This window comes from Brachycentrus maculatus, unplaced genomic scaffold (assembly GCF_059751285.1).
Source record: "Brachycentrus maculatus isolate JH-2025_06_01 unplaced genomic scaffold, ASM5975128v1 h1tg000216l, whole genome shotgun sequence".
Classification (NCBI taxonomy): Eukaryota; Metazoa; Arthropoda; class Insecta; order Trichoptera; family Brachycentridae; genus Brachycentrus; species Brachycentrus maculatus.
The window spans coordinates 1,808,478-1,824,192 of NW_028280967.1; the positions used below are offsets into that span (position 1 = coordinate 1,808,478).

The 15,715-nt window shown below is 32.3% G+C and overlaps 1 protein-coding gene across 4 annotated transcripts in view; it reads left to right on the forward strand.

Annotated features, from left to right (window-relative positions):
• The window catches only part of Treh (Trehalase), a 127,209-nt gene that overhangs the window by 74,104 nt on the left and 37,390 nt on the right, over positions 1–15,715 (forward strand). For 3 of the 4 annotated variants that reach the window (XM_088264157.1, XM_088264156.1, XM_088264158.1), the window contains exon 3: positions 13,558–13,808. In XM_088264157.1, the coding sequence (XP_088120283.1) occupies positions 13,558–13,808 (251 nt within the window). The remainder of the gene's footprint in view (positions 1–13,557; positions 13,809–15,715) is intronic. The other variant, XM_088264159.1, reaches the window with a different exon arrangement.

Consider the following 15,715-nt stretch of genomic DNA (forward strand, 5'->3'; position numbering starts at 1 on the left):
ATGCATCTCTTTTCATACACTTAGTTACCCATATTTAAATTAAATAAATAATTGCGGCAAAACAGGTGTTCGAATGGTGATATTAGGAAATAATGCTAACTAACTAACTAACTAACTAACCATCACGCCACAGCAATCTGTCTTTGCAAACATTCATCGCCTCTTCCACATTCATGCATCTCGTCATATACTCCCGCCGGTTATTTCGACCTCTGACCTGATCGCTTTTAAGTACATATTTGAAATATTTGAATTATGTTGAAATATTTGAAGTATATTATTTGAATATTATAAATATATGATAAATTATTATAAATATATTTTAAATTATATATTATTTTAATATTATATTATTTTAATATTTAAATAAATTATTTGAAATATCTTGAAATATTGAAGAAGAAGATGAAATATCTGATCTGAAATATTTGAAATATTTGATTTTTTGAACATTTTAAGTATATACATATTTGAAATATCTGATTTTCTGTACATTTTAAGTACATAATAATAATAAAACCCTTATCCGCACCCCAATGGTGCATAGGGCACTGTGTCATATTACCGCAGTGTTATCTTGATCGTTTTTACACATGAAGGAAAGGTGATCAGCCCTCCGCTTCAAGTACCAGTCTATGGTAATATTGAATAAATATTACAGTGAAAAAATCACTTATTTGTTTTACCCCCCTTGGGAACCGAACCCGGGACCTCCAGAACGGTAGCCGAGCGTGCTGACCATTACACTACGGAGGCGGACAAAAATAAGTACATACATATTTGAAATATCCGATTTTCTGTACATTTTTAGTACATAATTGAAATATGTGTTTTTCTATACATTTTTAGTACATAATTGAAATATCTGATTTTCTCTACATTTTAAGTACATATATCTGTTTTGTCGGCCTTCTTTTGTTCTTTTCCAAGTTTCCTTGGAATTTCCTTTTTTGTGTTTTTCTTATTTTTTTTAAACGTCTAAAGAATTCGCCATGCCAAATATCAGTTTTAACAGTTTCTATAATCCTGGCACATTGATAATGTCGCAAGAGCGACAAAACCGGTTATAACAATTTGACATTGATTATTCTGCTGCCATTTGAGTACTGAGACCTCTTTCACTTTAGACAATATGTAATTATTATCGGCTGACTTTTTTTTGCTCCGTAACTCGTTTGGAGGCTTGCGTGGGCTCGATATTCTATCAAAATTTCAATAAATTAAAATTGTCACGAATATGTAATTGATAAAGGTGCTAAAAAAGTGAATAACGATTCGTTTTTAACGTATTTTCTTATTTTGTTTTTACCCTATGTTTTTTATATTTTCTCATTTGATGATTTTAAATATGCTTCTTACAATATGTTTTTCTCATTTATTTCTTTTAAATGTGCTTCTTATGCCTATTTATTATACCTGTTTATTGTTTTTATATTTTTCCATGTATTAGTTTTGGTTATTTAAAAAAAATCTTTTTTGTTACTTTATCATTTGTGTTCCAGTCTTGTTAACCTTAATCCCATGTCCCAAAATGAGAAATATAAATTACTTATCGGGAATATTATATGTATATATGATTTATGTGTGTAATATGTTTTGAAAAATGAATAAATAACGAAATACACTAAAAAAATACCTGGTTAGTGATCACTTTACACACGCGTAAATTCACCATTTACAGCATTTTGAGCGTGTCCAAATACTTCACAAATCTGGATTATCTTCAATTATAACAGTTATTTTTCATAATATTTTTTGACATCTCAATATGGATGACGAAGAATATGAACTTCCAAGAATTTTTAGTTGTTTTCAATAATACAGGCCAACACACTTTTTGGTGGCTGCGATTTTTTTTAACTGTTCCTAGTTAAATTTTGGCTACAGAATCCGAAATAGCCCTCAGAATCTATTTTTGAGATATGCATTTAAAAATATGTATTTTTAAATTTCCTACATTTCACGTTATAACTATTGTCAGATTTTAAAAAAATCATGTATTTAAGTATTTATTGTAAAATTGATAAACATAAAATTTTTAATTTGTAATTTATGTTTGATTTAAATATGCAAGCATTATCTACTCTCTTATTGCAAACAGCTATAAATGGTATCAAACGTTTTGACCAATATCACTCCTCTGTTTTTGGTTAGTTGGAAGATATATCGCTTACTCCTTTCAAGAATGTCATAAATCAAAAATCGTCAATTTTCAGTTGTTCATGTTTTCGGAATGCCCAAAAAAATGTACTTATATCCTAGCAAAAGAGGCATATTTTAAACTTAATATTTACCCGCTACAGGGCAGAAAGAGTTGTTTTTGCATTTTGAAGAAAAGGTATTGTTTAATTATTTTTTAAATATTATATACGAAATATTTTTCAAATGGAGAAAAAACCTTCAAGTTTTACCTAAAAAGATCTGTTGCAGAATAAAAAGTTCAATAAGTGGCTTGATATTTATTTTTAATACATTCTATTATATTTTTAAACTTTAAAAACGTTCTCCTGAAAAATGAAGTTTTTTTATTTATGACGTTCTTGAAAGGAGTGAGCGATATGGCTTTTTAGCAATAAGCCCGCCAATGTACTTATTTCTTTTCTGTAGGTACATGAAGTTTATATAAATAAATAAAATGTCTAAAAATGTCTAACACTTTTTCTAAAGATGTAGAAGAATTTCATCTCATAAGTGTGATAAGGAAAAATCTCAGTTTTAAAACGGCTAATGCGCGATGCCCTGAAATGTGTCGCTGGATGCCAACATCCACCTGTATAGTATGATAACATATGTGGAGGAAGCCTCAGATTCACGTCCCAATGCCATTTAGATCAGAGACAATAGTTTAATAAGCAAATCAGTAGCAATTCGCAATGTCGAACGCACGTACCACGGTGTAGGGCAGGGGTCGGCATACTTTTTATTTATTTTTTTTAAATTCCCGCGTCACGGAGCTGTCAAAAATCAAACGGCGCATTTTTTCGTTCGAATTTATATTCAAATTATCAGGCCGTTATGAAATAGAATGGGTTGGTTTTATCTATGGAGTGCATATTCGAACAACAAAATGAGGAGCGTATACTAAAAATGGTTCCCAAGTTCGAATTTATTAAAAAGCTCAATGTTTTTATTTTTTATTTAAAGAGAAATATTTGTGTTTTTTATTATTTATACATATAACATACTTCAATTTCATACTATTTATGTTAGCCTAAGCGGCACATTATTAGAAATAGGTATCAAAATTTGGTAGAGTGGGTTCAAAGCGAGAAACTCTTGATTTTTCTTGAGATTTTTTGTTTTTTTCTCTTGAGAGCCGAATCTTTTTGCAATTTTAGTAAACCTTTTTTAAATATATTTTAATTAATTTTCTAGACATTTCTACTTAACAATTTTAAAATTAATAACGCAGTTCTTTCCAGTAAAGAGACTAAGGGACTTACACCTATCATTTATTGGTCATGGTTGAAGGTGATATATTTTTTTGTAATTTTATTATATTGTAATATTATTAATATTATAATTTTAGACCTTAATACGGGTACATCCGATAAAACTTGATCGCACCAAAACGCAACAATTTTACAAGCTAGAATTCCTGATCACTTAAAATCATTTATAATGGAAAATTAACGTTTTGTTGAGGACCTCCACATTTTCAGCAGCATGAAACAGATTGTTCGCATGAATACGTAGAGTCGAAGATCCTTCCCGCGGATATTTGTTCCGGAGTCGCACTTAAAGGTCGAAGATCCGCATGCGGCTCCGGAGCCACACTTTGCCGACCTATGGCGTAGGTATAGGGTATCGTGTCCCCGAAATTGGCCGGCCAATCAGCGGTCCAGCAAGCGCACCCACCCCCTGTATTACTTGTTATAATTGGCCAATTTGTTCGCCAAATGACGTCGGCAAACGATTCCTTGTACGCAGTTAGCCGGCGAAATTTATAAACATTGTTATTTATTGATAATAATACTGCCTAGTACGTCATAAGGAATCAAATATAAATTATACAAGCGTTTTATTTATTAAGAAAGGTGTTTTGAGATGGTTTGGGCATGTGAGTCGAACGAGTGAATGAATAAAAGTAATGCGAATTTATGATGCGAATGTTGATTGTAATAGAAGCAGAGGATGACCCAATATGACAATTACACATTCTGTGGAAAGATAACTACGGTATGTTGATAACTTTATATATCGCTCACTCCTTTCAACAACGTCATATAACAACGTCAAAAATACTTGATTTTCAGGTGATCGTTTTTTTAAGTTTAAGAATATAATGAAATACATATCAAGCCACTTATTGAACTTTTTTACTGTGCAACAGATCTTTTTAGGTATCACCTGAATGTTTTTTCTCCATTTGAAAAATATTTAGTATATTTAAAAAAAATAATTAAACAATACATTTTCTTCAAAATGCAAAAACAACACTTTCTTCCCTATTGTAGGTAAATATTAAGTTAAAAATATGCAGCTATATCCCAACTTATCGTCTTTGTAGACTGTTGGTATCAGCTCTCCTCGTCCTCAGGTTATAGGTCCTTCTATCATGGACAACGTCACCTAGGCCATGCCTTCGAATCATGATTTTTTTCTGCAGCATCCATGAATTTTTTGGTCTTCCTGTAGATGTCTTTTGAGAAAGATCCATAGCGGTTTTCTGGTTTACCAAATGTTATTTCAACTACATACTTAAAAAAGCGTCGCAATAATCGGCGAGTATGTAAGACGAAATGCATAAATCGGTCACTCCTTTCAAGAACGTCATAAATCAAAAAACTTGATTTTTCAGGAGCACGTTTTTAAAGTTTAAACATATAACACAATGTATTAAAAATAAATATCAAGCCACTTATTGAACTTTTTACTGTGCTGGGATATATGTAGTACATTTTCTGGGCATTCCGAAAACATGCACAGCTTAAAATTGACGATTTTTGATTTATGACGTTCTTGAAAGGAGTGAGCAAAATGTAAAACAGACTTTATTTTTCAAAGACTGGTTGATGTGGCATTCACTCTGCCTAAAAAATATTCAATTTCATACTATACTATTAGCCTAAGCGGTTCGTTATTAGAAATAAGTATCAAATTGTGGTAGAGTGGGTTCGAACCGAGAAACTCTGACTTTACTCGACACTAACCACGGGACCACAACCCGACAAGAACTTATTAGCCAAAGAGCCAAAAATATGCACATTTCTAATATTCTTATAACCCTAACCGCACTCAATGGTGCATAGGGCACTGCATCATATAAACGCAGTGTTATCTTGAACGTTAACACCCCTGCGGGCTATACGGGGTACGTTGGGATGTCTGAACGTAGCAAATCTCCATCGCGTGGTACGTTGGGATGTCTGAACGTAGCAAATCTCCATCGCGTCCGGTCGAGCCCGAATGCGTCCCAGAGCGCACGTAACCTGTGTATGAAGGCGCCTCGTGACGTGGCGGGTAAATATAAGAATAGCGGGCATAGAAAATAAATTGGACACTCGCGTGGGTGTCGCACGCTTGCGTAATAGAAGGTCAAAATTTCTTGTCATAATTTGTAAAAAATAAATAAATAAAATACCATTCGGTCACGTGCCGAATGTTGGCAAAGGTTCTCGTATGTTTCATTTACTTTTCTTGGCTGTTTATTTTTTTTTATGTCGCTCACTCCTTTCAAGAACGTCATAAATCAAAAAACTTGATTTTTCAGGAGAACGTTTTTAAAGTTTAATAATATAATACAATGTATTAAAAATAAATATCAAGCCACTTATTGAACTTTTTACTGTGCAACAGATCTTTTTAGGTAAAACCTGAAGGTTTTTTCTCGATTTGAAAAATATTTAGCATATTTAAAAAAATAATTAAACTATACCTTTTCTTCAAAATGTAAAAACAACACTTGCTGCCCTGCAGCGGGTAAATATTAAGTTTAAAATATGCCTCTTTTGCTGGGACATTTTCTAGGCATTCCGAAAACATGCACAACTGAAAATTTACGATTTTTTATTTATGACGTTCTTGAAAGGAGTGAGCGATGTGATTATTTAAACTTCATGTACATAAAAGATGTAGGTATGTACATTTTCCGGGATGATTGCTAAAAAGGAATATCTTCCTACCAACCGAAAACAGACTAGTGATATTGGTCGAAACGTTTGAAACCTTATGTAGCTGTTTGCAATCAGAGGGTAGATAGTGCCTGAACATTAAAAACAAACATAAAGTACAAATTACTGCTGTATTATTTAAGAAACTACTTTATATTTGATTAAATATTTATATTAATTAAATAATTGTGATAATAAACGAAAGCAAAGGAAAAAGGGAGTTTAGGGAAGGAGGTAGAGGGAAAAACTAAGAGAGGAGGTTTGATGGGGAGATACTAATGATACATTTTAATGTCTCAGACGTTCCTTCAAAGTTCGTAAGACTAACATTGCAAATAGTGTTAGCTTTTGGCAATCTGCTAGACAACATGCTATAAAATAAAGAGATATCGTCTTGTCTGAAAAGGAAAACATATGAATCATATGTACTGGCAGTGGCTACATATGCATTAGAGACCATAACAAGAAGAAACGTAGAAAAGGTATAACAATAACTCTTTTCTTTTCAAAACCATATATTTGTTGCGAAAAAAAACTTATTTTTTCAATAAGAAACGGGTATTTTAAGCAACAAAAAAAAACAATTACGTTAAATGTTACCAGGGTTTAAAGATAATTTAATTACGGGTTGTTGATTATCCCGCCGTAATGCCCAGTATTCGCAATGTAATTTTCTCTAAATCCAGGTAACATTTGACGTAATTCATTTTTTTCTTAAAACACTGTTTTTGCATTGAAAAAATAAGTTTTTATTCGAAATAATTGTATGGTTTTCAAAAGAAAAGAAAATATTTTTTCAATATCTTCTTCTCCTTCAAACCTTATCCGCACCCCAATGGTGCATAGGACACTGCATCATATAAACACAGTATTATCTTGATCTTTAATACATGGAGGAAAGGTGATCAGCCCTCCTCTTCAGGTACCAGTCCAGGGTAATATTGAATAAATACTAGAGTGAAAAAATCACTTATATTTATTTGACCCCCCACTGCGAATCGGACCCGGGACCTCCAGTACGGTAGCCCAGCGTGCTGATCATTACACTACGGAGGCGGAGACTTTTCAATATGTGTTCTAAAAACAAAAAAATATCCAATATACATTCTGTAAAATCGGTGTTGGAAAGACTTGTGACCTCTCCGGCAGTTGGCCGGCGAATGAGTTCTGTCTTTGCGAATATCCCTTTAAGTAAGCAACATGTTGCCAACAATTTATCGAACGCCCGACCTACATAGTTAAATGGGATAAAACCGATCGAACAGATGATCAGTGTAGTGAATGGACCCAGAAGCTATAAATATATCCATCGATGCACTGCACACATTCAGGGTTACCAAAAATACGAATCCAATCAATTTTCCCCTTCTTTTCTTTTGGTGAAACCACGAGTTTAGGTGAATTCCCAAATATTTGGTTGGTGTAAATCTACATCCTAGTTTTTAAATCGTTTTTACTACATTATGAGTGTGTCCAAATACTTGTTCACAAATTAAGTTATTTATATATTTTTTGCTAAATTTTTTATTCAATTAATGAAAAGGATATCATTTAATGTGTAACCGCAGAATTAAGTTTTTTAACAATAAAATACAATTAAATTTAACAAAGAATTTATCATCAAGATTCTCAAACGATTTTTCTATTCCAAAATGCAACACCAAGCAATTTCAGCAAAACTTCAAATATTTGGCAATCAAACATTTCAATAAACTCCCTAAAGAAATAAAATAAATTGATGGTATAAAAATCCTTAAGAAAAAAATTAAAGCTCTATACATTTAAATCTTTAAAAAAATATATATATAAAAAACTATTATATATTTTATTATATAACATTAAACCACGAGTGTAAGTCCCTTTCCAAGCACAAGAGCACAGACTCTTTATGGAGAGGCACAGCGAATCGAAATATAAAAGTTCTCCATATGTATAAATGATTCAAATGTTATTATGTTATAAATAAAAATGTAAATATATTAAATGAATAAAAAAAAATTCAATTAAGTAGACTCGAAAAATCTGTGTTTGATTTAACAATAAATACGTAAACTAAAATGGAGTTCTACTAATTAAACGCCAAATCAATAAATGTATCGATTATTATATTTTATTTATTTATTGTAAATGCGGAGTTGGTAGAATTCCATATTAAATTGTTGAGCAATATATCCAAAATTAAACACGGTTATTGGATTGAATTCTACTTTTTGGACGAAACGCGTCACATATTGTCATATCGTAGTCGTACAGGAGAAAGTGATTAACTACCAAAACGTAAAATGTTCAGGAGGGCTATTTAAGTCACTATTGCTTGGCAAGAAAATAAACACCAATGCAGTTAGTCATTTTTAACTCGTCAATATATTATACTTCCAAGTTTAAAATCCTTTGGGATTTTTTCAGGGCAATATATAAGCTAGTAAGAATTCAAATAGTCAATGACCACGTTTTTGTAAAACAATGCACTCGGTCACTTTCTCCTGTATTTTCAACAACGTCATATATCAAAAAACTTGATTTTTCAGATCGTTTTTAAAGTTTAAAAATATAATAAAATGTATTAAAAATAAATGTTAAGCCACTAATTGAACTTTTTACTGTGCAACAGATCTTTTTAGGTAAAACCTGACTGCTTTTTATCCATTTGAAAAATATTTAGTATATGTATTTTTAAAAACCTTTTCTTCAAAATGCAAAAATAACACTTTCTGCCCTGTAGCGGGTAAATATTAAGTTTAAAATATGCCGCTTTTGCTGGGGTATAGAACATTTTCCGGGCATTCCGAAAACACGAACAACTGAAAATTTACGATTTTTAATATATGACGTTGTTGAAAGGAGTAAGCGATATATGTAAATAAAAGTAGAATTCAATCCAATAACCGTGTTGAATTTTGGATATATTACCCAACAATTTATTATATTTAATATTTAATATTGACCGAATTTAGTTATATTTAATTTTAATTTTCGCATAACCCTGAGCAATGCCAGACAATCGGAATCGTGTCCACGCTGATGAATTGATGGAACGATGTAGTATTAGGTGACAGACAGGATGTGCGCGCAAGGGCACGGTGAGCATTGTTGACGCTTTGATTTGCTAGCGTGGGCTATTTTAGGTTAACAAAATATACAAAAACAACTTTACCGCAGAAAAGATCATTTTTAGAGGTGTTCCTAGTATATCAGTCACAGGTACAAATACTATGATACGTAAAGAGATGATTAAAGAAAACACTTGTTTTTTACCACTTGAGTTATATTATAAAATTTGTGTGTTCAGATGGTTTGGACATGTGGAGCGTATGAGTGAAGAAAGAACGGTTAAACAAATTTATGAGGCGAATGTAGTTGGAAAAAGAAGCAGAGGACGACCGAGGAAAACTTGGCACAATCAGGTATGTCAGATACTTGAAAGCGGCCGGGTCAGGAGTCGTAATAATCGTCGGGTATGTATGAGGAGATGCATGAATGTAGAAGAGGCAAAGAATGTTTGCAAAGACAGAGTGGTGTGGCGATCGATTCTCTCTGCCTACCCCTGCGGGGAAGCGGCGTGATGGTTAGTTAGTTTAGTTAGTTAGAGTTTTATTATAGACTACATGTTTCAGAAGTTAAACTTCCATCATTCAGGTCTGTATAATAACTAAAATATAAAATTGTTCTATAAATAAGGAGAGGGGAAAGTAAGGGGAAGGGGTTAGTCAAGGGGCGGAGTTTGAAAACAAAGGAAAAATGGAAAGCAAAGGTGAAGAATTTTGAAACAATATATTATTTAATAAATTATTTTTAGAATTTAGGTTTTTTTGGATTTCTAAATTTTCAAGATAATTCATAATTTGGCCTTTATATGGAACAAGGTGTAATAATTTTAATTTATGGGAGTGAAATGTGTGATTAGTATCTATTATGTGATATATTACAAAAAAAGTGGTGTTTATGAAATTTCGTGTGGAGATTGTGATAAAAATATATTGGCCAAACTGCGAGAAATTTAAAGATTAGAATTAAAGAACATCATAGCGGTCTTGTTAGTAATTATTTTTCGGAATTTGCAAATCACATAATAGATACTAATCACTCATTTCACTCTCATAAATTAAAATTATTACACCTTGTTCCATATAAAGGCCAAATTATGAATTATCTTGAAAATTTAGAAATCCAAAAAAACCTAAATTCTAAAAATAATTTATTAAATAATATATTGTTTCAAAATTCTTCACCTTTGCTTTCTATTTTTCCTTTGTTTTCAAACTCTGCCCCTTGACTAACCCCTTCCCCTTACTTTCCCCTCTCCTTATTTATAGAACAATTTTATATTTTAGTTATTATACAGACCTGAATGATGGAAGTTTAACTTCTGAAACATGTAGTCTATAATAAAACTCAAGTGGTAAAAAACAAGTGTTTTCTTTAATCATTGTAACATGTCTTACCACAAAGTTAATGCCGAAACAATAAATAAAATATTTTTTTAAAATATACTTAATATTTTTCAAATGGAGAAAAAACCTTCAGGTTTTACTTAAAAAGATCTGTTGCATAGTAATAAGTTCAATAAGTGGCTTGATATTTATTTTTAATACATTGTATTATATTTTTATATAATTATATATAATTTTTAATAATTTTTATATAATTATATATAATAATATATAATTATATAATTATAATGAATGTTGTACCGACCTTGATATGTTCTACTCCAATCTTTTAAAATTTAAAGCTAAATTGTTCGAAATCTTATAAACCTAAAAAAGTAATTCTATTCCCTGTCCTTTCCTTTTCTTTCTTTCCTATCACTGCCATCTCCTTTTCTCTTTATCCCATCCTTGTCTCATGTCTCTTCCTTTATATAGACCTCTCTTATGTATAGTTGTGAAGAACTATAATTGGTACTCATGATTTTATTTTTTGTATTCTGTATGTATCATATATTGTAACTGTTGTTCTTCCTTCCAATAAAATAAAAAATAAAAAAAAAATAAAATAAAATAATATTTTTAAACTTTAAAAACGTTCTCCTGAAAAATCAAGTTTTTGGATTTATGACGTTCTTGAAAGGAGTGAGTGATATGTAAAACAACGGCAGCGTTAAACCATTATACGTACGTAGGTAAAAAAAAAACTTTAATAAACTTCCGGAAAACTTAAAATCTATAAAAAAATATCAAACCTTTAAAACTAAATTTAAAAAAACATATAAGACTCACCCCTACCTAGACTCCATACAAAGGAATATTTTTTTTATTTTTAATTTACTTTGTTTAAAAAAATGTAAAACGAACTCCCTCTCTAAACACAAGTATCTTCTTTATTAGAGAGGTAGAAACGTTATGTTTAAAATGTTTTGTATATTTACCAACTATTTTGTACTATCCGCCTCCGTAGTGTAATGGTCAGCACGCTCGGCTACCGTTCTGGAGGACCCGGGTTCGATTCCCAGGGGGGTTAAGAATAAATATGAGTGATTTTTTCACTGTAATATTTATTCAATATTACCCTGGACTGGTACTTGTAGCGGAGGGCTGATCACCTTTCCTTCATGTGTAAACGATCAAAATAACACTGCGTTTATATGACGCAGTGCCCTATGCACCATTGGGGTGCGGATAAGGGTTTTATTATTATTATTATTTTGTATTATTTAAATATGTATTTTGTAAAAAAAATCAATAAAAAAAACTCGAGTTACAACTAGTTGCCTTTACACATAAGTATTATGAAGCTAGGCCCGTTATATGTAAGATTTCCTCAGTTCTCGGAATATGTGCTGTGGTACGTTCTATCCGCTCTCGCCTTTGCCGGATACGCGTTCCGACAGTGCGGAAGTGATCACTGTTTGTTTTGCAGGAAGTGAACACAATTTGCAATATTCATATCACAATGCCATTCTGTCGTATTTTTCTTTGTGATTCGGAACTCGGAAAATGATTGGATTAGTTTTTATGTGTTACTGTATGTAATACGAGCGACACGCGCTGTATTACGTATAAATGTATTACATATATGCAAAAAAGATATATTTAAATAAAAAAGGTCTCACAAAGGCAAAATATAAATAAATAAATGGGAAAAATATTTGGATAAGAAAAGGCTTTAAAACTTATGCATTTCATTAATTGATTCGGCTGTCACTTTGTGGTAAAATCTATCCATTTTTAATTAATGTTTTACTTAGTAAATACCACTATTTCTTAAAATCTGCTAAGACACGTGCGGTGTTTGAAAATGATGCGGAATGCATCGAAACGCGTGTCACAGTAGATTTTAAGAAATAGTGGTATTTACTGGGTAAAACATTAATTAAAAAACTTATACAGCCGAAGTAGGGATATAATAAGCGGTGTTGCATAAGCCGTGGCTGGATTGCAGACTCTTCCCAGTGTCACTTTTTCGATACATAACTAATTTTGACCATGTTATTGAATAATATTTTACTCATGTTCTTTACAGAGATGAAGAAGAATATGGAAGACTGGGTATTTACAGGGCTTACAACTTGTCATAGCCTGGTTAGGTGATTCTTCGAATCGCAGTAGTTTCCGTCTTGATTTTTATTCCATGAAAATTTGCGGAGTTCGGATTATTGGAGTTCGGATTATTGGAGTTCGGATTACTGGAGTTCGTATTACTGGAATTCGGATAGTTGGACTTCGCATAATTGAATTTCGGATAGTTGAGGTTTGGATAATTGAAGTTCGGATAGTTTTAGTATGGATAGTTGGACTTTAAATAATTGTATTTCGTAAAGTTTAGAGGTTCCGTATAGTTCGTATAGAGGTTTGGATAATTGATGTTCGGATAGTTGAAGATAGTATAATTAAATATATTATAGTTAAATTTCGGATATTTTAAGTTCGGATAATTGATGTTAAAATAAATGAAGTTTGGATTAATGATGTTCGGGTAATTGACGTTCGGACAATTCACGTTGAAGTTGAAGTTCGGATAGTTGATATTCAGATAGTTGAGGTTCGGATAATTAACGTTCAGATACTTAAAATTCGGATAGTTGGTGTTCAGATAGTTGAAGTTCGGATAATTGATGTTCAAATATTTAAAGTTCGGATAGTTAGTGTTCAGATAATTGAACTTAGAATAAGTGAAGTTCAGATAATTAAAGTTCGGATAGTTCGGCTGTCCAAATTCAAAACACAATAAGAGACATTTTTTTTGTAGTAGGTTTTTTCGCATTTTTGGACTAAGTTGATTCTACTTAGTCCAAAAATGCAAAAAAAAACCTACTACAAAAAAATGTCCCTTACTGTGTTTTAAGTTTGGACAGCCGAGTTGATGGTCAGATAATTGAAGTTCGGATAATTGATGTTCAGATAAATAAAGTTCGGATAGTTAGTGTTCAGATAATTTAAGTTCGGATAGTTGGAGTTCCACTGTACATATTTGAATAAAAAGAGCGGTGATTGTCGGATTGCAGCCAGATCTACTGCCACGGGCCGCTTCTGGACACGGTGCAGATGGCTGGCATCTACCGGGACTCGAAGACCTTCGTGGACATGAAGCTCAGGCAGCCGGAGCCCGTCACGCTGGGCCTGTTCGGCGCCATGATGAACCGCACCGCGGGCGCGCCCAGCCGCGCCGACGTCGAGCTCTTCGTGAGGGACAACTTCGAGCGGGAGGGCTCCGAGTTCGAGGACTGGGTGCCGAGCGACTGGAAGCAAAAACCGGGTGAGGAGACAATAGAAACCATTTTCAAACCCTGTTGCATAGGGCACTGCATCATGTAAACGCATTGTTTTCTTGATCGTAAACGTAAATGTATAAGATACATATTCTGGGCATTCCGAAAACATGAACAACTGAAAATTGTCGATTTTTGACATGTGACGTTGTTGAAAGGAGTGAGCGATATTTATTTTGACTCCCCGCTGGGCATCAAACCCAGGACTGTCAGTGCAGTAGCCAAATGGATTATGAAGGAAATATCAGTGATTTTTGTTGTATTATTTAAACATAATAATAATGTATAAGATAAAGTACAATACCACTATTGAATAGTTTCTAGACCTACAGATGTTCTCATTATCAGGTGAAAATACAAACTGATTTTGTTAGTAAAACTTTTAAAAAAATAAAGTCATTTGGCGCTTTGGCACAGTTTGTGCAACAATTCAATTCAATTTATTTATTTATAGTTAACATACACATTACAAACTTAAATTTAAATCGTATACATGAACAAAAATAGAAAATAAGCAAGAATACTATTGCTATAGGTGTAGAAGAATCCCGCTTCGGAAAACTCCTTCAGACGCATGGAGCAGATCAATATCCAATGAGATATTGTTCAACATAGCGGTAGCTCTTCCTGCAGGCATAACCATCAGCAGGTTGGTCTTGTGTATAGGAATGTGAAACAATCTATGTCGACGCTGTCTTAGGTAACTATCGGGAACATACAGACCAATGCTCCGGATAATTTCAGGATTATCGATCATACCGCGCAACAATCGATAAAAATGAAGGAAAGGTGATCAACCCTCCGCTTAAATAGAAACCATATACAATACAAACCCATTGATAATCATTTATCAGTTGGTCAGTTCCATCAAATATCATCAGATACAACCAATTAATTATGACCATGTTTCACCTTCTCGCACGGACCTAAAATGGCTTCACTTCAATCAGCGCACTAATCTTTAATCTCTCACGCTACTCTATAATATTCTTCACAATCCCAATGCATCTAAATATCTTGCTGAAAATTTTATATACCTCTTAGATCATGATCTATCACTTTGTTCTTCCGAAGAAAGAACACTTTCCATTCCTCGCCATAGCGCATCATTCTTCAGTAATTCCTTCTCTGTCCAAGCGGCCAGACTATGGAACGAATTACCTCTCCTTGTAAACAAATGCACCTTCTCTAATAACTTTTAAACAAACGTCTGAGACATTTCTATCTATCTTAACTGTATAGCTAGTATAACTTACAAAATAACTTTGTTATAAAGTCTCTGTATAATATACAAAATAACTTTTTTATAAAATCACCATACTTGCAAAATAATTTGTTAGAAAGAGTCCGTATATCTTACAAAATAACTTTGTTACAAAGTTACTATACAACTTACAAAATTACTTTTTTATAAAATTACCGTATAGTTTACAAAATAATTTTGTTACCATGTCTCTGTATAACTTTTAAAATAACTTTACTTAACTTACTAAATGATATTGTCAAAAAAAAATTCTCAATAAAGTTATTTTGTTAGTTTTAAAATAATAAATCACAATGTTTCTTCAAACCCTTATCCGCACCAGATGGTGCATAGGGCACCGCATCATATAAATACAGTGTTATCTTGATCCTTCTTTGAATATTGATATTTGCAGTAATTGTGAAGGTGTCATAAATTTAATTGTATGATATATCGCTCACTCCTTTCAAGAACGCCATATATCAAAAATCGTCAATTTTCAGTTGCGCATGTTTTCGGAATGCCCAGAATATGTACTTTATCCCAGCAAAAGTGACATATTTTTAACTTAATATTTACCTTCTACAGGGCAGAAAATGTTGTTTTTGCATTTTGAAGAAAAGGTATTGTTTGATTATTTTTTTAAATATA